This window comes from Vicia villosa, unplaced genomic scaffold (assembly GCF_029867415.1).
Source record: "Vicia villosa cultivar HV-30 ecotype Madison, WI unplaced genomic scaffold, Vvil1.0 ctg.001438F_1_1, whole genome shotgun sequence".
Lineage (NCBI taxonomy): Eukaryota > Viridiplantae > Streptophyta > Magnoliopsida > Fabales > Fabaceae > Vicia > Vicia villosa.
Window position 1 is genome coordinate 279,750 of NW_026705618.1, and position 23,317 is coordinate 303,066.

General features: G+C 32.8%; 2 protein-coding genes and 1 pseudogene across 2 annotated transcripts; 1 reads left to right on the top strand and 2 right to left on the bottom strand.

Moving 5' to 3' along the window:
* The first annotated feature begins 196 nt into the window (after positions 1 to 196).
* LOC131635153 (uncharacterized) lies at positions 197 to 4,764 on the top strand. Its single transcript, XM_058905760.1, has 4 exons — positions 197 to 377; positions 733 to 908; positions 1,992 to 2,921; positions 3,022 to 4,764. Exons 2-4 carry the CDS (start codon positions 745 to 747, stop codon positions 3,122 to 3,124), a joined length of 1,197 nt encoding a protein of 398 aa, XP_058761743.1. The 5' UTR covers positions 197 to 377; positions 733 to 744; the 3' UTR covers positions 3,125 to 4,764.
* Positions 4,765 to 4,894: 130 nt separating this feature from the next.
* Positions 4,895 to 9,007, bottom strand: LOC131635154 (WAT1-related protein At3g28050-like). Its single transcript, XM_058905761.1, has 7 exons — positions 8,715 to 9,007; positions 8,563 to 8,628; positions 8,362 to 8,475; positions 6,840 to 7,074; positions 6,257 to 6,415; positions 6,006 to 6,157; positions 4,895 to 5,496 (listed from the first exon to the last, which is right to left on the bottom strand). Exons 1-7 carry the CDS (start codon positions 8,903 to 8,905, stop codon positions 5,319 to 5,321), a joined length of 1,095 nt encoding a protein of 364 aa, XP_058761744.1. The 5' UTR covers positions 8,906 to 9,007; the 3' UTR covers positions 4,895 to 5,318.
* A 5,779-nt stretch (positions 9,008 to 14,786) lies between these two features.
* LOC131635148 (seed biotin-containing protein SBP65-like) lies at positions 14,787 to 15,760 on the bottom strand (annotated as a pseudogene).
* Between the last annotated feature and the right edge of the window lie 7,557 nt (positions 15,761 to 23,317).

Consider the following 23,317-nt stretch of genomic DNA (forward strand, 5'->3'; position numbering starts at 1 on the left):
ACTTTTTTTTAAATGGTTAATTCTCATTTTACTTCTTTACTTCACATTTTTTCCGTATCGTTCAAAAAATACAACACCATAAATAATGCACCCGGACGACAGCACGGGTCTCTGACTAGTATCACAAGTAAAAAGGAATGAGGGGGAATACTTATTTTTTATTTTTTATAATTAACAAAATCTAAAACAAAAAAAATTCAGCCACTCCCTCGAAAATCACAAAACGCAACCGCGCCATTTTGCCCTTGTTTATCAGAAACAAAACACGTCGAATTCGAAGTCAGCTACTACCTCGAAAACCAAACCCTCGCCGGAAAACCCAGCCGTACTTAAGCTTCGTAAGAAAGAAGGCCGCCGGAAAACGTTACAAACTCCAGGTTATCCCTTTACTTCGATTTTTCCTTCCCATTAGCGCGCGAGGATGCCATTCCAGTGCGAATCGCGGCCGCGATAGCCGCCGCTGCAAATGGCATCATATCAGATCTAAACTCCGCGCCACGATTCCACAATTGCGCGCTTTAGGTGTGCAATTGGTAACGTAGCTTTTATTGAATCTCTAAGATGAAAGCTATTTAGTAAATTTTCTGTATATTTTTAACGACAAATGTATAGAAGCATCGAGTAGATTAGTAGTGAAAGAATCAAATATTTATACTGTTATTGATTTTCACCGATTTATTGCATTATGCATAGAGATCTTAATTTTTATTTTTATTAATGTTTTTTGTTTAGTAAAAGAGTGAAATGGAACCACTACAGAAGATTTCTGGAGGAGGAGCAGAAACACTTAAAAATATGCCTCCTGGTTCGTCGATTTCTATTGCATATCACCCCAATTTTGGACCTCATGATGATCTTATTGTTCTAGAGCTCGATGAGAAACTGATCCCGGATGTTTTGAATGAAAGGTATATATTGATCTGCATCGTGTTGTTCTTTACTCTTTGAAAGGGAAATGAAATGATAAATGTTACAGAGTTATTGCAATCATTGGTATCCTAATAACTGATTGCTTCTGATTCCTCGGCACCCAAGTATTTCCTTGACAGATGAGCTTTTTGTATGCCTTTTGATGTAGTGTTGTCAATTAGTAGCTATAGTACACAACATAGTTGAGTTTGAACAAATTGCTATTGTTGTGCGACATGCTGTTTAATAGAAAGTGTTGTCAAATAGTGGCACGTCAACACTGTATTGCAACGGAATATGAACAAACATCTATTTTTTGTGATTCGGGATTAATTAACAATACCATTTTAATGTACACCATAATAGGGTGAAGGATTGGAGGTCTGAGCTCACTAGTTAGAATAATTAGTAAACATTGTTGGACCTAATTTTAACCGTAGTTTTAATATTACTCTTGGAGTTAGTGTAGAGAACATTTTGCATCTTCTTGGTTCTTAGTTAAGAACCATAGTTGACTCTTATCAAAGGTTAACTTTAAGTTTGTGGTGATTCTTCATTTGGCTTATCACTCCATTTGAGTTTGGTGCCACGCTTCATCTCTTCTTTTCCATGTTTGTGATTACTTTCTTTTACTTATAAGTTTCAACTTTTTCACCATCTTCTAATCTATTTTTGCATTTCACATTTCTCATTATTATTTCTTCATCCTTTCTTATTATTTATGTGTTTTTTCTTCATCTTTTTATTATTTACACACTTGTGTTCGTTGCTCTTCATGAGCTTCACTGAAAAATAAGAAAACAACTCATGGAAGATCAGAAAAGCAATTTGATCCTAACTTGGATCATATCTTCATGTTTAGGAGAGAGGTGAGAGACATGTCACACGGGGTCTTTGTGTGTGAGTTATATACAAAGAGTCATAATATAAGGATTTATTGTTATCCTAATTACAGTAGTTAGTAGTTACTTAGAATCAACATGTAATTACAAATTACAATATATGCATATTAATTGTAATAGTGACTCTTTCGCTGCCTTTATCTTTCCCTACTTGTGTTACATAATTTCTCTCTAATTTAGGATGGTCTTAAGAGGACAGCCTGATGAGGATGTGGTTCTTTGTACTCAAACAAAAACATATGCTATGAAATTTGTTGGAACTTCCAACTCTGTTTTGCTTGTACCACCAGAAAATCAATCAGAATCGTATGAAAATCAGCAGAAGAATGACATTAACAATACTGATGAGAAAGCGGTTGCACGTATAATAAAAGTCGTACCTGGTAGTTTGGAGCTTATTGAGGTTTCCCCCAAACTTGATAAACTCAAATTGCTTCTTTCAGAAAACACTTACAAATTTGACGAAAATGACATGGAAATTTTAGAAGATAATCAGGAGTCAAGAGTGGGATTATATAACTGGAATGATCTTATAGACAATATTCAAGCTAGTGATGGGGAATTAAGATTTGGTTTGCAGGCTCTTTCTGCTGTGGAGATTAATGGGTATTGGAGATTAGTTGATGAGAGCTACATGGACATGATTCTGGGAGTGCTTTTGAAAAATTCAGTGTTGAATGACTGGTCACTCAATGCTCTAAATGAAGATGAAGTTGTGAATATGCTGGAATCAGACGGATTTCCGATGGTTCTTGCAAGGCATTGCTTGCATGTATATGCCAAGCAAGTAAAAGAAAATGATTGCATGGAAAGCTGTGTGTGGAAGTTGGATGAGAAGCGGGTATGCATACACTTTGCAAGAGAAATCCTGAAAGGGGGTAAGAGGAAGTTAGAGAGTTTTATGGAAGAATGGAGGAAGAAGACTCCAGACGAAATGCAGCCATCTTTTGATCTTATGGAAGGAGAGGTATTGACAGAGAAACTTGGAGTTGAGACATGGGTTCGTGCGTTCCGCGTCTCTTCTTTGCCTTCCACTCCAGCTGAACGATTCTCCATTCTTTTCAGAGAGCGTGCAAAATGGGACTGGAAAGATCTGCAGCCCTATATCAGGTTAAGATATCATGTAACTTTGGTACAATAAAATGCATCATCATTTTATTTTATTGATATACATATATTTTACATAATTTTCTCTTTTTCAATGTTTCAGGGATCTGAATGTACCAGGTCTTTCTGCAGAAGGTTTATTACTCAAATACACTCGAAAGACACAACCATCACCTAATCAAGATCCAGTTTTCAGTGCAAGATAGTATGTGCTGATATATTCTTCACAGTTCTTATGGATTTCCCTCGTTTTATTTAAACTGACCGTAAGCATATTGCTGGCTTATAAAAATTTAGGACCATCTTTTATTTTTCCTGTTTTAATTTAGACATGTAATATCAAGAATTGATGTAGGCACTGCTTCAAAATTTAGAACAAACTTAGCAGAAAGAATCATTTTAGAGTGATAGTCGGTGTCTTTCTTTACTTTTTTGGAAATTATGATTCACTTCTAAAATGCAAATCTATCAAAATACGGAGACTTAAAAATGAAGTTTACATAATACTGTTAGGTAAAACTCTATGTTTGTGACAGAACCTGATTGCCCGGTTCTGGTAGTAAATTAGTTACCTATTGGAATTGCATTTCATTTTTCTAAATACTAACCAACATAGAAGAATTACTTTTACTTTTAGGGGAGCTGCTTATGTAAAACTGTAAAAGAAAAACTACCAAAAACAAAACTCAACGATTGTATCATATGAAGATTATAATTTACAGAAACTTCAACCCATGGACAGAAGTAATTCTACTAAACAAATATAAGATTTGAATCACAACAGATATTATTTTCAAATTTGAAATAAATTAAATATGAACTTATCCTAAAACAAATCATAATATATAGTTATAGTAATAAATCAAATCTAAACCAAATCTAGTTCAAATTTAAGCTAATATCAATTCAAATTTGGATTAAAAGAAAGCAATCTTAAATGGTAGGGTATGGGCAAATAAAGATATGCAAATAGAATATAACACAACAACAGGGTGTAGAGTGTCATATGGTAGGGTATGGGTACTTGGAGAAATTATCAATGGTGGGATTATGGGAGGCAAAGCACCCTGAGAAAAGCTCCAAGGACTAGGAAGCAGGGAGCCCTAACACAGATTTTAGGTGCTTCAATTTTCCTAAGGTTTAAGGTGCTCTTAGGCAAGTCCAAGTCCTCAACTTTTGTTCTTGTCGTCAAGGAAGTTGGAGAACACCTCCTAAACAGGGTTTAGGATCTTGCCTTTTATCTTAATATCTTCTTTCCCTTCTAATGCCTTGATAATGTCTATGTTGAACTGAGTTTGAATGAATTAATCCCGTAAGTGTTACATAGACTTCTTTGAGTGAGATATTTTGTTGGGACGTATAGGGACTTAAACCTTCAATTGATTAGGACTCAATGAAATAATTCTTGAGTTGTCAAACAACCTCTTGATGGATTTTAAGCAACAAAAAGATAAAGGTTATTGCAAAAATTAAAGACAATAGAAAGAATAAGAGACTTGGAATTAAGATCAAAGATGGAAAGGGGTATAGTGCAAAATTAAAACAAACTTGTAAATGAAGAATACAAGAATGAAAGTGTAACTCTCTACTTGTTATATATGTGTATTAAATGTGCTTATAAGTGTGTATTGGATTACCTTATATTATATGATTTGGTCAATGTTTGTGTAGTTAGATTCGTTAGTAATCAAATTATGTGCAATTCTGCAGTAGTTAATTGATTAAGCTCCATATACTAATTGATTAGGTAGTGGCTAACTATAGAGTATAGACCACTGTTATGGTCTCACTCGGGTCTGGGATAGCGTTGACACAGTCTTAGACGCGGTAGAACCTTTCCTTCTCAGGTCCTTGATGAAGTCTCTTCTTAAATTCACAAGTTTTTTGTTTTTTGTTTGAAGGAGGTTGTATTTGCCTCCACTAACTTATCTTAATACAATAGGGTACCCTTGAATCTCAGTAATGATACTTTGAAGTTCTTTGATATGAGTTATACTTCCAATATAATATGAAATGATTGTTTACAAAACAACAGTTCCCTTACTTCAATTTATGCACAAGAGAAGGGAGGAAATGATTTAGAGTTTTCATTTTGGCAGAGTTTTGGATTAGAAACAAATGAATTTTGTTGTCCTTCTCCAAATAGAGTTGTTCTATTTATAGAATCTTCCCAAATGCCTTTTGTACAATAGACAATATTGTTGCTCCCTTGTCTTCAATCTTCAGTCACTTTTGTACATATTGTTCCCTCCAACTTGCAGAGGTTGCTACCTTCTCTGTAGAAAACTTGTGAAAAGGATACTATTCTCATTCAGATGAATTGTTTTTTAATAGTCTAATTTATGATGTCCCTCGGACATGTAGATACTCTGCGGCTACAAACAGGTGTTTGTGTTTCTTTTATACACTTGCATCCATTTTCTTTTCAACTCTATCAGCTTCATAGCTTTGCAAGAGAGGAACATTCTGTGTAGTTTGTGTTTCGTGGCTAGGGACATCTTCAACCACCTCTTCTTCCGTTGCTTTACCCCACATTACAGTATAAAACCCAATCGATATTATTGTGGCTCCAACTAAACTGCAAAAGGCACAGAAGAATTTTAAATCAAGTTAAAAAATGCAACAAACTAAACTTTGAACTGTCTCTCTTCCACAATAATGTATGTACTAATTGATAGATGAACCGAAGTGTTTGGATCTCTTAATGGGATACCATGAATCAGCTAGCTATTTTTGTTGTCTTAACCCTTGATTCAATACGGGACTAATCCATAGTTTGGCTAAGCAAAATCTTATTATAAATTGTTTCACTAAGGATTGATTCAATCTTAGTTTAATTTTATTAACCACTTAAAGCCCAATCATTTAGTTAAAGGTTGGCTTGAATTGATTTATTTAGACTTATCAGCTAACTTAAGTAGTTATAAAACTATTTGATAGAACTTATAAGTGTATAAGTTGGTTTTAGCATATTTCTACAAATCTGGCAGGATAACTTATGAAAATAACATAAAAACTCACTTTATTTGGATGAAGATTTGATTTGTAATTGAGAATTGAATTGAACATTATCATAAATGATAGTACCTTCCAAGATGGAGAGTATCACCAAGGAACACTACTCCCATTGCACAAGCTATGACAATTGAGAGTGGTTTGAACATTGCAACATATACCGCCCCCTTTATACGCAGTACATATGCGTGAACTGTATTGTTCAAGAATGATCCAAAAAATCCCTAAAAATATGAATTATATAAATCATAATTAGTACTACTAAGCAATATAGATTAAAGTTCTGTATTTTTTTCTTCATGGCATCTTATTCCTAAACCTACCGAGCAAAGGATGGAAGCAAGTGATGTATCAAATCCTATCTTCCAAGCACTTGCATTTGGCTCACTTATCACTCCTACAACTGCAGCAATAATGCTCACACTTAAGTTGTAATAGAAGATCACTGTTAGTTCATCCGGGTACACCTTCATAATTTGAACCTGTAGGTTTAAAAGAAAATTTGAGAATTAATGTTATTTTGATCACAAATATATGAGATGCCATCAATATTGGTGTGGCAAAACAGGTCTGACTCGTCGTTTTGCCGCAATTTTTGGCAGGCCGAGCTAAGTTTTTAGACATGCATCTATTTTTTCTGCAATTTTCAATGGACAGGTTGTAGGCACCTGCCCTGTTTTTTTTTTTTGGCAGGAGCGACCATTAATGAGGCAGGCATGACTTTTTGCCACTTTTAGACTTTAAGGATGCAGGGTCCTTTTACTTGTCCCGTTTTTTGCAGATTTTTAAAGCCGACTTAAACAGAGCCGATGTTTGCGGAATCATTATAAGTATGTAAAAAAAAAACTACTGTAATTGTCTAAGTTAGAAGCTTCAAACATACTATAGCAACCAAAATATTTGTACCTGTACAATGTACCACATGGGAACCAATATATACTCAGCTGTAAGTAGAAGGCCACCAATGGCCCAATTTTGATCTGAAGATTTAAGAGTTTGATGAAGTGAAAGTGAAGGTCTATGTGGAATGATGATTGGTGGTCCTATGTAAAGTGTCACTATAAATGCTCCTGTTATAGACACTATGGTCCCCAACACTTTGGCTTGACTACTCGAACCTCTTACGGCTACTTTTTCCATCCTTAAATAAATTAAATCAAGAGAAAAATGAATTAATACACAATAAGAGTTTGGGAAACACCAGCACATATTTGATTCTAAACTAACCCTGTAATTAAGGGCATAAATGTGAAGTTTTGAGATAGAATCGTGAAGTAGACGGTTCTGGTGAGCAGCTCATTGAATTGTCCTAGTCCTATTCTTGGTTTTTTTCAATAACATATCAAAGTCCTATTCTAAAATATCAACAATAATATGCAAGTGAATTAAATTTCTGATAGATTATTTTAAGAATATAATCTATATTTTTTAATAATTATTATGATAAATATTTTTTATAATTTATTAATTATTCAATATAAATAAAGCTCCTAAATTTTCGTTTGTAAATGTTCTTCTCAACCTATTCATCGTTGAGGGTATTGATATGAATAAAACCTATGATTACGTGTGTCACCAATTATTTTGAAGTTAGACACCATTTTAAAACTTCATAAAGCTTTTGGTCAAAATAATCCAAGTAATGTGGCCAACACACGCAAGGTCAATAAGTATTTCTCCCTCTCTTTGAGATTTTCACATTTTTTTTAAAAATAATTAATTATTATGATTTCAATGATAAAATGAGTCTCATTTACTAAAATAACCTTATTAATAATAGGTGGTGGAGTATTTAAAAAGTAAAATACAATAAATAAAAGTAAGTTAGTGGAAATAAATAATAAATATCACATTGATATTCTAAATGGACAAATAATTTAAGACAAATAAAAATAGGAAAGAAGACACCTATTGTGAGACAGAAGAGTAATTATCAACGTTTTTAAATCACAAATCTAACAACTATTTGACCAATCTTCTCAATTTAGAGGACAAACATATAAATTTAATTAATAATATTTTATTATTAATATAGTCGTCATACATTAAAAAAAGGTCATGCTAACGAGTGCCCCAGGGGCACTCTTTAATCATTCTAAATAAAGAAAATATTTTTTCAAAAGTTCACCATTTCAATTTTCGATGCATTAATTACGCATATTTCCAAGAAAAACTTACTTTTTAAAGCTATTAAAGAGTGCCCCTGGGACACTCGTTAGCATTTCCCTTAAAAAAAATATGGTGACCCCATTTCAAACTTTAACTTCCCATATAAAATATTATCAAAGCCAACTTTTTCTAAGTTGAAAACCAAGTAATGAATTATTAGTATATTTTAATTTCCTTGTTCTTTACACTAAACTCCAATCCAAAACATGCTTGCACATAAAGATTACACAAAAATTAAAATAATAAAATAAGAAGAAACCTGAAAATGATGGCAAGCAAGAAGGTAAAAGCTGGCACCAAGTTGCTGATAGCTGATGAAAGAGTTGGAGAACTCAAACTAATACCTGTATAACCCATTATCTGAGATGAACTTCTGCAATTTTTTCACCAATTAAACAAACAAATAAATAAATAAACACTCAAAATTAATTAATTGCATGCTTAATAAATTTGTATGTACCCTATCAACCCAAGAAGACCAATTTTGTATAATACAGGTTTACTCAAAGGAGGAAGAACTCTTGATCTGAAAAAAATAGAAAGAATTAAAAGATTATTGAGACTGTGTAAAATTAAAGGTTAATCATGAATATTTATATAAAATTCATGAACCTTTTGGAGAAAAAGGGTGAAGGAAGAAGAACAAAAGCAGCAACAGCATAAGCATAGACAACAAAAACATGGTAACTCATTCCTTTTAAGGTAGCAGCTTTGAAGAGAGTGTTCAAAGCAACGTTGATGCATTCCATGGTTACCATGGCACCAAAAGGAACCAAATCTTTGTAACAATATTTTTTTGTCATTTTTCTTTCAAGAGTAAAGTTTCAGTTCAGTGAGGTTATGAAACAATGGGTTGAAGTGGAGTGTGGTATCCAAATAGATGATTTGGTTTGTATCACTTTAATAATGCAAAATTTGGATATATATGATACTAATAACTTTGTTATTGCCCTGGAGTACTTTGATTAATTATTTGATATTATTGGTGACGTATAGAGCACTACATAGTTTCAAATCAACGCGTCTCTATTTTAATTTATCTAGTTTTTTCATTTAGTTAGAGAGCCAAAATATTTTGTTTTAATAAAATTAAGGGTCTCGCTAACGAGTATTTTCAGGACACTCTTTAAACATAGTAAATAAAGAAAATATTCTTTATAAAAGTTAATATTTCAATTTTTAATGTATTTTCAATAAATTAAATATACGTATTTTTAAAAAAACTTATCACTTTAATCACTTAAAGAGTGCCCAAGAAAAATACTAATTAGGATTTCCCTAAAATTAATGCTAGATTTTTCAGAAAAAAAGAGGCAGTTTCAATATAAAAATATTACAATAACTGTTTTCACAAAAGCAATCAAAACTCAAATTAATATTATACTATACTTCAGAGCAAATAAATGATATATACATAATTAATTATCCGATCACAATTATAAATAAAAATAACTACTTTCACACAAATTAAAAAAATTAGTTTCGTGTAACTTATTATTTTTAATGTCAATTAGGTTGGGTGCATTCACATTGAGAGGAACATGTGGTCTTGGTCAAAGAATACCTTCTTGTTAGGCAATATTGTTGGATCGATTCCAATTGTAAGATGAGTAAGAAGATGATGAAATGTTCTAAGGAGCCCAGTGTTTGCCACTTTGGATGTTGTATGTGGCCTCCAGTCCTGCCACCTCTCCCAAAGTGAGTGTGAATCGATTTTTCAATCATATAACCTTAAAAAGATTGAAATACATAATAATCAAGATTTGTAACTTTTCATCATTTGGAACAATATTTATGCATGCTTTTTTTTCTTCTAAAACTAATCGGTTGTGTCTAGTGCCACTAAATGCTTTCTAAGGTCAATGGAAGTAAATTATAAAACACATTCAACTATTATGTTAGTTGTCATATATTTGACAAGAATTCTTGAACCAACTATAGAATGGAATCAAATACCCTGACTTTTGAGCACAGACAGTATTAGGCAATCCACATGTTTTAGTCTGTCTCAAAAATCCACATACGCCAAATAACATTAGCATCAGGTGATCGAGGCACTAAATCCCACGCCTTATTTTTAATTTGAGCATTATATTCCCAATTTTGGATCCAGTCCACATAATGCTTAACAATCCTTAATCATAAGAAGAAACATCAAACCATTAATCCATTTCCTCTAAGTGATTCCTATTGAAGTTCCATTGACCAAACAACTAGGGAAATAAACCCTAGAAAAAATCCCTCCACCAATTGATCCCTTACGCAAGAAACCCTAGATCCATGAGGCTTAAAAGCACCAAAGTGCATAGAGAAATAAACCCTAGGTCAAGAAGTTCATTGATCCAGTAATCTTCAAATGCTTGAGCCAGAAATCCATTTGATCAAGTGCAAAACACCATCTTTCTTTTATTTTGATGAGGGAATGAATAAGCCTTGTCCCAAGACCCTTTGATTATACGTATGTATGATGCAGATGCATGAGTTTCCTATATGAGAGATGGTGGGTATACAGATGAAATGAGAGGTCTAAGCCAGATAAAAGTAAAAGGGGTAGGACAAATTTGAGGTATGTGACACATATGAATGTGAATATAAAAAGAAAAAAGAAAGAAGAGATGATTTATGAGAAAGTTGGAAAAATGATTAAGAGAGAAAATGTAATGAGAGGGAATGAGTGAATGAACATTTGGGAAAGAGGGGAAATTAATTTTGAATGCAGAAGTTGATTTTGTGAGTCCAAATGGCACACGGTGATTGGATGAGAAGTGGAAATATTGAGGACATTTGTCTTTTAATGGTTAGTCATTTTTGCTGTGTAAAAATGAGAGACACTTAAGGGAAATTTATGATATTTAGTAGTATCTTTTATTAGTTGTTATATAGTTGAAGTTTAAGGTGTCACAGATATGGTATGAGACATTTAGGGATGTTAATAGGGTGAGGCGGAGGCGAGGAATGTATTTCATTCTCACTTTGGAATTTATTCTTCATTTTCGTCTCAGAGCTCTATCACGAAAGCATTTTGTCCTCTACTTCTGGATGCATACGATTGTGAGCATGAGGAGGGAGATGAGAATCATGAGACACGCTCATTCTCATAGCAAAAGAAGTTTCACTCTTATAATCCCTCACTAAGTTAACAGTATTATCATTCATCCTGACTAGGAAACATGAAATGCTGGAGGAAAATCTTGAGTTTAGATTTTGATCCAGGAATTGCAACTGCCCTGAGTAATGCTCTCAGGAAAAATAAGACAAAGGCATTCTTAATAAAGTGACTATGAATAAGCTCGAATGCCAAGGATTGCGAAAAGTTTCCAAAACGCTTAACTCCTCCTATTTATAGGCAATGACAGTTCAACGACTTAGATCAACTAAAGATGGAAGTTACCAGATTAACAACTAGATATCTCCTTAGGAATGCAAACTCAAGCGCACTTGAGTTCACTATCAACCGTGTCATGCCCTAGCTTGTCTTATCACTGTACATGTCGAGAAAAGACAGTGAAACGTTTCAATGATGAAAATGCATTTAATGCGTTTGTTCCCCTACTTCTTCAGTTGATTTCACGCTTTTCAATTGTATCTCACACATGATGCCAGAGGCAGGCCAAAATCACTAAAGGCATTCCTGACTCATTCACGCCCGACAAAGCCTTGAGGACAACTGTTATGGGTCGACCGAAGGTCCAAATAACTAAGGTTTAATTTATCTCTAATGCCACTCCACCTGACCCAAAGTATAAAGTCAGTTCACACAAGAAAAAGGTACACTTTCTAATTCTCACTTTTCATTATACTCATCTTGAATCTCAAACTGACTTGGACGTTGGAGTGCTAACCATATAGGTCCATCCCGCGCTGTTGTACCAGAGATTTGAGTCGGTTCGAAAGTATTAGTTCATCAACTATATCCATTTATGATTCTTGAACGTAACAATGTCGATTCTCGTGAATCTCTAAAGTTTCCGCGGAGATTCATAAACATAAAAAAATATTTTATTATTTTAAGCCAAACTAGTAACAAACCCGTGCATACGCACAGATTCTGGTTTGTTACGCGCATTTGTTTACATAATATATTTATTTTAAATAGAAGATTAAAAAAGAAAATAAATATTTAGATCAATAATAGATTTTTTTTTTGTATAAAAATATTTAGATCAATAATAAATTTTTCCCGTAAACCATGTTTGGATAAAAAATATTTGATCATAAATATCATTTCTCGTATATAAAAATATTTAAATCAATAATAAATTTTTCCCGTAAACTATTTTTGGATAAAAAATATTTGATCATAAATATCATTTCTCGTATATAAAAATATTTAGATCAATAATAAATTTTTTCCCGTATACAAATATTATTTTTGTTTAGGTATCATTTACAAAAATATTTGGATAAATAGTAAATTTTTGTATATAAAAATATTTAGATCAATAATACATTTTTTTTCGTAGACCATTTTTGAATAAAAAAATTAGATCATAAATATCATTTTTCGTATATAAAAATATTTAGCTCAATAATAGATTTTTTTCTCGTATAAAAATATAATTTTTGTTTATGTATCGTTTACAAAAATATCTGGAACAATAGTAAATTTTCATATATAAAAATATTTTTATCAAAAATATTTTTTTTTTCCGTATACTATTTTTGAATAAAAAAAATTAGATCAAAATTTCATTTTTCGTATATGAAAATATTTAGATCAATAATAGATTTTTTTCCCGTATAAAAGTCTAATTTTTGTTTATGTATCGTTTACAAGAATATCTGGATCAATAAAATTTATTTTAATAATATATCACTCAATAATATATAGCTCACTTTTTCATGTATTATCTTAACAAATATTGTACCTTAAATTAAAAATAATATTAAATTAAAAATATTAGAAAGATAAATAATTTAAAAACAAAACAATTTTCTTGTGTTTGGATTCATACATTATTTTAAAAATATTTAATTTTATTTTATTTAATTGTACAAAAAAATAATAATCTGTGCGCTCGCACGAATATTTGTCTGGTTATCCTTGCGTTCACACGGATACTCATGTGCAGGGGTGAGAATAGGCCAGGCGACCTACAGGGGCCTATAACCTAGCCTACATAAGTCCAGGCCAGGCCTATTTGATAAAAAGGCCAAACTTGGGTTTTTTAAAAGCCTATTTAATAAAATAGATCAGGCCTAGGCTATTAAAAAAGCCTATAAAGCCTTGTAGGCCGGCCTATATTTTCATATATATTAAAATTAGTTTAAATAGGTTGGTGTATATATATATATATATATATATATATATATATATATATATATATATATATATATATATTAGAAAAAGTGTTAAATAGATTGGTCTATATATGCATATATATTAGAAAAAAATGTTAAATTGATCGGTCTAAATGTTCATATATATATATATATATATATATATATATATATATATATATATATATGTGTGTGTGTGTGTGTGTATGTGTGTGTGTGTGTGTGTGTGTGTGTGACCTATAAGACTTCTTAAGTAATATGAATTAATTGAAAATATTAATAAGAAAGAGACTTTTAAATAGGTTTTCAGGCCAGACCAGACTTTTAAAAAGGCCAGGCCAGGTTGAAAAAACGAGCCTATAGTAGGCCATAGGCCAGGCTCAAGCCTTGTAAGTTTATCGTAGGCCAGACCCAGGCCTTATAAACCTAGCCTAGCTTAACCTATTCCCACCCCTACTCGTGTGTTACGCACATTTGTTTCAAAAATGTAATAAGAATGAAAAAATAGAAAGATAAAATTATGTAATAAATCACACATTTACTAAGAATATAAAAATAAAATCATAACTAACAATTTATGGTGAACAATAATTAATAATATACAAATGTTCTACCGGTGAAAAACACATCAAAAAGGTAAATATGAAATTGTAAGGTATGAGGGATATAAGTGGAGATACATACACCTATACATTTTAATGTTACAACTTTCTAACTTATTATCAACTCAATCCCACACGCTCTTGTATTGTATTAGGTGTACTCCAAATTCAGCAACACTTTCATTGGTCTGGTATGGCAGGAAAGGTTCCAATAGAGTTTCTTGAAAACAGTGGGATTAAAGTGAAACAAAAATTTAAAAGTACTGAAGTCATATTAAATCTGTTTAAAAACATAAAAATTGATCTCAATCATGAGAAACAAAATCTGTGAAGTAATGGACAAACTCTACAAAAAGAACAAAGTAGCATCACCTTCTTTTTTGATCTTTGCATATCAAATTTAATGATATACCACTTTCTTGTAATCATGAAGTTCTTTTTTTATAAAGGATTGATTCTTGTGATGGATTGGAAGATACACCTTAATTATAAAATGTATAACTATTATTAATACAAGATTTGGTAGGTAAATTTATAAGTGAATGATTAAATAAATTGCCAAGAACATTAGCTATAACACAATGTTATTTAAAAGTATATTATTACACTCAATATGCATAAAATTACAACATTGACTTGTAAAAGACATTAACATAAGATATACTTGCTATTACTGACAATCTCAAGAATGAGATTGCAATTTATTCACACAACTCCATAAAACAAAACAATAAAAGATTGAACTTTCATTGACAGCTAATTAAGATTAACATATTACTAAACTTCTGCATCCAACAAACACATTGTCTTCAAAGTTTGGAATTAAGAAAGATTATTCTTTGGTGCTATATATCCTTCACGCTTGGCACGATCAAGAGAGTGAGAATCTGACCCAATATTCTTCTGCATTGACTTTTCTACTTGATCATTTTCACCAACAATAATGACTTTAGTTGTATGTGCAATCTCAGCTATAGTTTCACCAATAGCATCCAAAACACCAGCAGCAACATCTTGTCCCTTTTGAGTAATAGTTGTGCCGCTTATCCAAAAAAAGAGTAATAGTTGTGCCACCATGTTCCTGAACTTTGGTATTAGAATTCTCTATTGGTTTAATCATGCTCCTTCCAATGTCACTCACAGTTTCAGTCACAGCTCCTAATATATCACTTCCTTTTCCTTGTACCTTCTTTTGAAGATTGGTTCCTTGTGCTTGAGTTCTTTCTCCAATTGGTATCATTTTTTGTGAATAGTTACTCACGTTTGATGGCAAGATTTCTTCAACTTCCTAAAATCAAACCTCAATATTCAGTGTAATATAAACAATTAAATATGAGAAAGAGTGTAATAAAATTTATGAATATAAAGAACATAACCTAAAGTTCAGTAGCTCTTTTAGCCTCATATTCACGCCATGATTCTTCTTTCTTCCTAGCAGTAAACTGCTTAGCAGTCTCACCTGCTGAAGCAGCCAAACCTTTCATAGTTTCCACTGGCTTAGCTGCAAGCTCAGAAGCCTTAGGTGCAGCATATCCAATCGCTCCTTCAGCAGCATTCACAACAACCTTTGTTCCATCTCTTGTCACCCCATAACCTTGTTGTGTTTTCTCAACAGTTGCTTCTTTCGCTTGTGCCACTTTTTGTTTTGCTGTTTATGTTGTATTACTCAGTGTTTCATTTGTTGCTTTTTGCTCTTTCGTATTTCTCTTGTGCTGCTGCAAGTGCTTCCATTGCACTTTCTTTAACTTGGTTTCTATACTTCAATATCACTTCCATAACTCTTAAATGAAAAAAGTGAAAAAACCCGGACACACAGACATTAGAGAAATGTAAAATAGTTCAGGTAAACACTAAAAACAGGAAAGCAGATGCATTTTATTCAAATGAGTCAGTTGGCAGTCTTGCAAGGTGACCAAGTTCACATTCATTAATACATTTTTGCTAGTTAGGAATCACATGGATGGAACTTGGAAGATACAATTCACATGAAACATATCATTTTTTCTATTTAATTTGTCTCTGTATAAAAAAGTGAGATTCAAAAATATTATGATGAAGTAAAATTCTAGAAATGAGAAAATCTAGCCCCACACAAAGTTAAACATGGATTACCCGAGAGTTCTCCGATCAGACCAACAGTATGGATCTCATCCACATAATCTGATAGCTTGCACAATTATGAATCCGTGAACTTTATCATAGTTAGATGAAGCCAAACGATTACTATTCCGTAAAAATCAGATGGAGCCAAAAAGTTTGGCCATGGTTCCAAGAAATCCCCATCACAGGAAACAGATGACCCTGCATCATGTAAATTAGTGTCATTTTCTATTTCATTGTAACAACAGTAGCTTTACCTTCGATGGAGGTATGACTGATCTATAACTTGTTTACACATGTATGTTTTGGCTTTGTAAGATCATAGAAATAGACGTTTGAGTCCTTATTTTTGACAACTGCATATGACCTTTTATAGAGTATATACATCATTGCGTATTAAATCCAGTAAGTAAACAAAATGAGATAAAGTTTTGGCCAAGTTATCATCTATAGTAGCTCTTCCATAGTTCTGTATCCCCCTAATCACGACGACATAATGTAAGGTATGAAAAAAAGGGTAACAAACAGACTAACAAAATAAAAGAACATTTTTCTTTAGTAGCATTCACATGTAATAAGACACATTCATTAATCACTTCTAAAACAATTTCAGAGTAATTCATGTAACTAACTACCGGGAAATGCAATAAAAGCATCAACTTCTTGAGCCACTGCCGCTTTCCGCTCATGCATACTGTAACACCCCTTTTCTAATCCCTAATTATAACAAACATTCATAGAGTAATAGCACTCATAAAATAAAAAGGGCGTCACATGTTGTTTTCACTGCAATGAAAACCCAAAACAAACATACCAAATATGCACTAATCATATTGTAACACAATTGAAAACTTCATGCTTCCATGTATTATGCATATTGCACACGGAAATAGAATTGCTATCAAACAATTTCAATGAATATATCCCATACTATATTCATCTACCAAACTCAAAATAACATATTCAATTATGCTATACAAAGTCCTAAAATCTAGGCAACATGGCCTCCATCAACATATCCAAATTAACATGTCAAAATACAAGCAAGATAGCAATATTCAAACATAATCATGAGTTCAAATAAAATTCCCCCAAGTGTTACATGATCAGAGCATATGACTCGCTACCTAATCAAACAACAAACTCAGAAGCTCCTCGGCTAAATCCTCAGATAAGCTCACTACTCGTCGGAACCTGCACGATGTCACAATGAACATCATTCAAATAAAAGGGTGAGAATTCAAATTATTATAGATAAACATAATAATGGGAAATTCAAAGCACAACAAGAATACATTTCACAAATTCATCACTCTTCTCAAAACATGTATTCATATACCATATATCAATTATCATATAAAGCAATCACATTGATTCAAAACAATCACATAGCACACAATGTGACTCGAATGCAATAAATGTGACTCAATGCATGTGGTACCATATGTGAACCCGAAGTTTCACCGCTTTCCGGTTCCATTTCTAGGATCCAAGCCAAGCTTCAGATCCGGACAAGACCAAAGTCACAATTGTGAACCCAAAGTTTCACCGCCTATGTTTCAAAGCCAACCATTATGAACCCAAATTTCCACCTCCTATGTTTCAAAGCCAACCATTGTGAACCCAAAGTTTCACCGCCTATGTTTCAAAGCCAACCATGCATGCATGTACAATTATCACCAAACATATGCAATTAAGATTATCATACAATCTTAACATACCGCATACCACAATAATTCACACAATGAGTTATCCACCAATTGTACATAACACACATGTCAAATAACAATCACAATAATGCACAACAACTAGCATATATTCAATCACAATCATCATGAATATCATACCACATATCACGCCAAAAATTTCCATTCGCCATTTACCAATTCATAGCATTCATAAAGATAAGTACATGGTATTCACACAACAACACCATACTTAATTCACCAAGTGCTAATAAATCCTATCGTATCATATAGGACATCAAATTAGCTTCCTAATGCTTTGAACGACATACAAAACAGTGTTACGGATCAAAAGTTATGACATTTAGAAGTTTTAGAAAAGTCTGCATAACAAGGGTCGCTTAGCGGCCTTCCAGCGCGCTAGCTGTAACACCCCATATTTTCTAATTTTAATTTAATCGGAAATTAAATTATTAATTAGATTATTTAGTATTTTTGTTGAACTAATTGGAGGAATTATGGAATATTGGTCTTTTGACCAAGTGTGGTATTTAATAATGAGGGGGTGTTAAGTTGTTGAGCCCATTACTAAATTATGTTATGTTTTCATAAAACAAGGAAATAAGAAGAAATTCAGAAATAGAAGAGGAAAAACTAAGAGGGAGAGAAGAAGAACTCATGGACAAGACCCATTTTCTTATTCATGGTGCAGCCTTCACAAAACGAGTCACAACTTCCTGCTCGTAGCTCCAAATCAGGTAATTCTTAAAGATTCGGATTCTAAACGAAGTTTCCTTCGATTTGATATATTAATTAGTGTCAGGGAAGTTCTTGATGAGGGAGATAAGAGAGTTTGAAGATTGGAGATTCTTGCTGAATTTGAGGAAAAAGGCTTACGGGTTTGACGGAGAAGAAGGGGAAAAGTCCAGATTCTTGGCTAAGGTAAGGGGGGACTCTTCCGATTAACATCTATTATCGAGTTATGGATAATAGGACTGATATAGGTATATTATTTCATGTCGATTGAGTCGTATGATAGAGTTTGGGTTTGGGGATGTTTGTTGATAATTATCTGTTTTGATGAAATTGCATGAATTATTGGTTAATAATGTGTTGTTTTGATGTATGATGATGTATGACGATGCAATTGATGACTATTTGTCTGTAAATGATGTTTAGAATCGATTTTGGACTTAGGGTGTGTGAGATCGCAGGGTCTGTCGCAGACTTGAGAATCTGCAGAATCGCACGTCCGCTAAGCGGAGGTCATAACGTGGTTCGCCTCTGTAATGCTTCGCTTGAAGCGGGGTAATGGAATTTTGATACTGTAACACCCTTCTAAATACCCCGAAAAACATAGTACGAAATCAGAGTTAAACATGAATAAAAGGGCGTCACAATTCATTTAAATAAAATTCTACATTCATGGTCATTCTCTACCGAGAAACAACATTTGATTGGAATAAAATTCATGTTTATCACAGCGGAAATTAAACAAACTTTGGATAATTCTTAAAACCACATAAAATAATATTCGTAAGGTCACATGCCTTAGTTTCAAAAGAAATAATTATCCAAACAATCAAACTGAAATAATAGAGCATAAACAACTCTCAATCAAGCGTCCCCCAGTGTTACAAGTCTCAGAGCATGACACTGACACCTATTTATTAAAACTAAAGACATGACTTTACAAGCCATCCTCATCGATCGCTTAAGCCGCTACTTCAATCTGAAATCATCAAAGTAAGGGTGAGACTACATCATAAATTAAATAGCATTATAAATCGTCATACATAGAATTCATAAGCAATTATCCACCCTACTTAGCATATTCAGATTTATCAATTCATACCAATCACAAGCACAAGTCAAAAGTATGCACCAATAACACAACACAATCATAACACCGGATTTCATCCTGACATTTCACAATTTATACAAAGACCATGCAGACTCTTATGCATGTGGTACCAAACATGGGCTAAACCCATCCGACTGATCTATTCCTCACCAAGATACAGCCCAACCGGCACAAATTCCACACAATGGGAATTATGCCCACCATTTGATCCACAACATCACCGGGATCCATCACCAAAATACGTATGAATGAATGCACACATATGTCATACTTACAACATCACCGATCCGATGAACAACATCGTCTCACATAACTCAACATAGTTATCACCAACAAGTATGTACATGTATCATGCATCATTCAAAACAAATCAATCATCATCATACGATCAAAACAATCACCAGTTACAACCACGACATCATAACAGATAAAACATTCATCAAAACACATGATAACCATATCTACCACGAACAACATCCATTTGCATAACAAGCAGAAGCAATCACATTATAACAACACACATCATTGCACATATTCAATTATGCAAACAACAAATCATTGCACCTCATCAACTATGCAAAACAAGAATAAACCACATTTGGAGAAAACGATACTTTTCAAAATAAAATCAAGTTATTGGTTTTTTTCTTTATTTCATATGGTAGAGAATTCAATTTAAGAAATAACGTCCAAAATGGCGTCTAAAACGGACTTACGGTTTGAAAGTTAGAAGCTTTTAAAGTTAAGTGAAAATTAAGAAAAATCTGTGGAACCCGGTTCCTCCCCATCTGGGAACCGGTTCCTGCTGGACAAAATCACCTCGTTTCGGGTTTTTAATATGGGAACCCGGTTCCTCCCACATGGGAACCAGTTCCTGATGCTGCTGAAGTAGAAAACTCCAATTTTATGACTTTTCTTCATTCCTACTTTCACTATCAACACCAAATACGAACCCACACATTATAGTGACCAATTTTCATCAGTTTTCATTATTCTAACACAACAACAATGCAATATAACTATCATCCATCAATTATAACAAACCAATTGCATCATATTCATCAAATTGGGCATGTCAGTGTCAGAATCTCATAAACCTTAACATCCTAAATAGAGGTTCAACTCTTAATCTATTCTACCATCATCAAAACTATAATACTATTTAATAAAGAATAGTCACCCCTTACCTTATGTTTTCGGATTCCTCAAGCTCTTTCCATGGCTTCCTGCACTCTCTTCCCTTAGGTTTTCCTTCTTCTCTTGCCTCTTCCTCTTGTTTTCACGATCCATCAAAAATAAAACCTATTCTCTCTATTTTTCTTCTTTTATCCAACATACCCTTAAATCATAATACCAACAATGCCATTCTCTAATTAAAATAAATCAAATAATTATTATAATAATATTCATTCTATTATTTTGCTAAAAATAATTATTATAAAATAATTATTCTCCAACTACACTTCATATTCTCAACACACCTCAAGTCCAACTAATCTTTCACAAGACCTTAATTATTATAAATCTTAAGGCACCACTCCACACCAAAGCATCTAAATTCATTGCTTATAAATTCTAAGGCAACTACCCTTATCCCAGGTATCAAAATATCACGAAATCACAGATAACACAAACACTAACACATAAGCATCATGCTAAAATAATTAAATAAATAATTAGTCTAGAATTTGGGGTGTTACTGATACCATAAGCGCGCTAGTGGCCGCTAAGCGGACCCTGAGCGCAAAAAATTATTAGAACTTGGAAATAACGTATCTTTTGAACCGTTGGCCTGTTTTTAGTGTCGTTTTGAGTATGATGAACCTTATGAAATAACCTGTGTTTAAATGATGAAATGAGGTGTAAATTTAAATTATTTTGAATCATGATTTTATTGCTTGATGAATGATGTATTGTGCATGTATGTGATGAGATGTAATAATACATGTTATGTTTGAAGCAATAATCATGCGATGATTTATTGGTTGTATGATGATGACGATTGGATGGTATTTGAATGATGTATATATATAAAAAACATGCTTTGATGATGATGATGATGATGATGGATTGAGTATTAGATGATGTTACTCATAGACATGGGTGGTTTCAAGGCCCGACCAGCCTGGGCAAGTGCCCAGGCTCTGGTTCAAATTTTTACCACTTTAAAACCTAAATCAGCGACTTCGGAACTTAAATCTGAAATCTATTTCTTTGATGATTTCAAGTTTTGTCTTCCTTTTTACGGTAAGTTACTTTTTACGGTTTAGTTTTCATAATTTCGAGTTAATTTTTCGATACAATTTCGAGCCAATTTTGGCTTTGCAGTTTCGTTATTGATTCTAAATACTAGCATACAAAATTATGAAGTTAAGTGGATGAATGTCTACATGTTAAAAATGCAGAAAAATACAGCTTTTACTCTTGCTCGCAAGGTGTTCGATAGAATGCTTTAACCAATTTCTCACCTCTTTTCGCTTCAATTCTTTCACTCATGTTGAATTATTATTGTTTTTTATGATTTTTGTTCTTGCAGGTTGTAGTTTATGAATCAGTATTGAATTGTCGTCGTTACCATCATTTTAACACTTACTTGTATCAGCAGTACTTGTGGCAAAATCAGGTCATGATATACATATTATTGCATCGCATGACAGTTGCTTTCTTAGACAAGTTGTCTGCTGCATTTTCAAATTCTTTATTGTTAGGTGCAGGCAAACAATGCACTACTTCATTGTGATGCTATAAATGATCCCGCAAGGCTGTCCAATAAACCTAAGGTGAACCTATCTTCAGTGCCAAAAAATGACTAGGATGGAAACTTAATGAGGTATATTTTATTTATGTTCTTTTGGTAAGCATTTTAATATTTTTGAACTAGCTTGACTATTTTAACTGACCAATTCATTATGTTTTTAAAATCTTTGATGTGTTTATTTGGTTTCTACTTGTTTGCATGCATATCCTATCTAATTGGTAAGTAGTACTAAGTTCTCACTTGTTTAAATGTTCAGTTGGAGTTTAATTACTACACAAGTAAAAAAGATAATGTACTTGATATGCAGTGAAGATATAATTGCTTTTTTGTTTTTTATAAGATCACAAAACCTCATATTTGGTTTAGAAAGGGAATCTTAATTGAAATTGAATAACATACAATACACATGTAAAATTAAATTAAGTGATCTTGAGCAGACACAACAGATATTGGCACAAATCAAAATTCTTTCATATATGGCAACATAGCTCATATTTACCCTTTAAAGGGTATTTCATCCTCAGCGTCTGTACTACATTTGATCTGATTTAATTCATCTTTTATTAATAAAAAGCATTGAAGATATTCCTTGTTTGCTGAAATATAATTGTTGTCTTAGTTACATTCTAATGTTTTGCTTATGTTTTCTGTCAATTTATGAACTATAGAATATCGGAAAAACAATGTGTATAATGTGAGTACTAGTAGGTAGAAAAAGAACAGACTATTTGTGTTTGCTATCATTTTGAGATGAGGTTAATGAGTTGAATTTGCAGTCTTTAAATTTTTGCCCAGGCTTTATAATTTTTCTGGCTTCGCCACTGCTCATAGACTTGACGATGGTATAAGTATGTTTCATATATGTTTGCATCCATTCATAATCATATGTTGAGGGCTGAATCCAGATGATGTTGTGGAATTCAGTG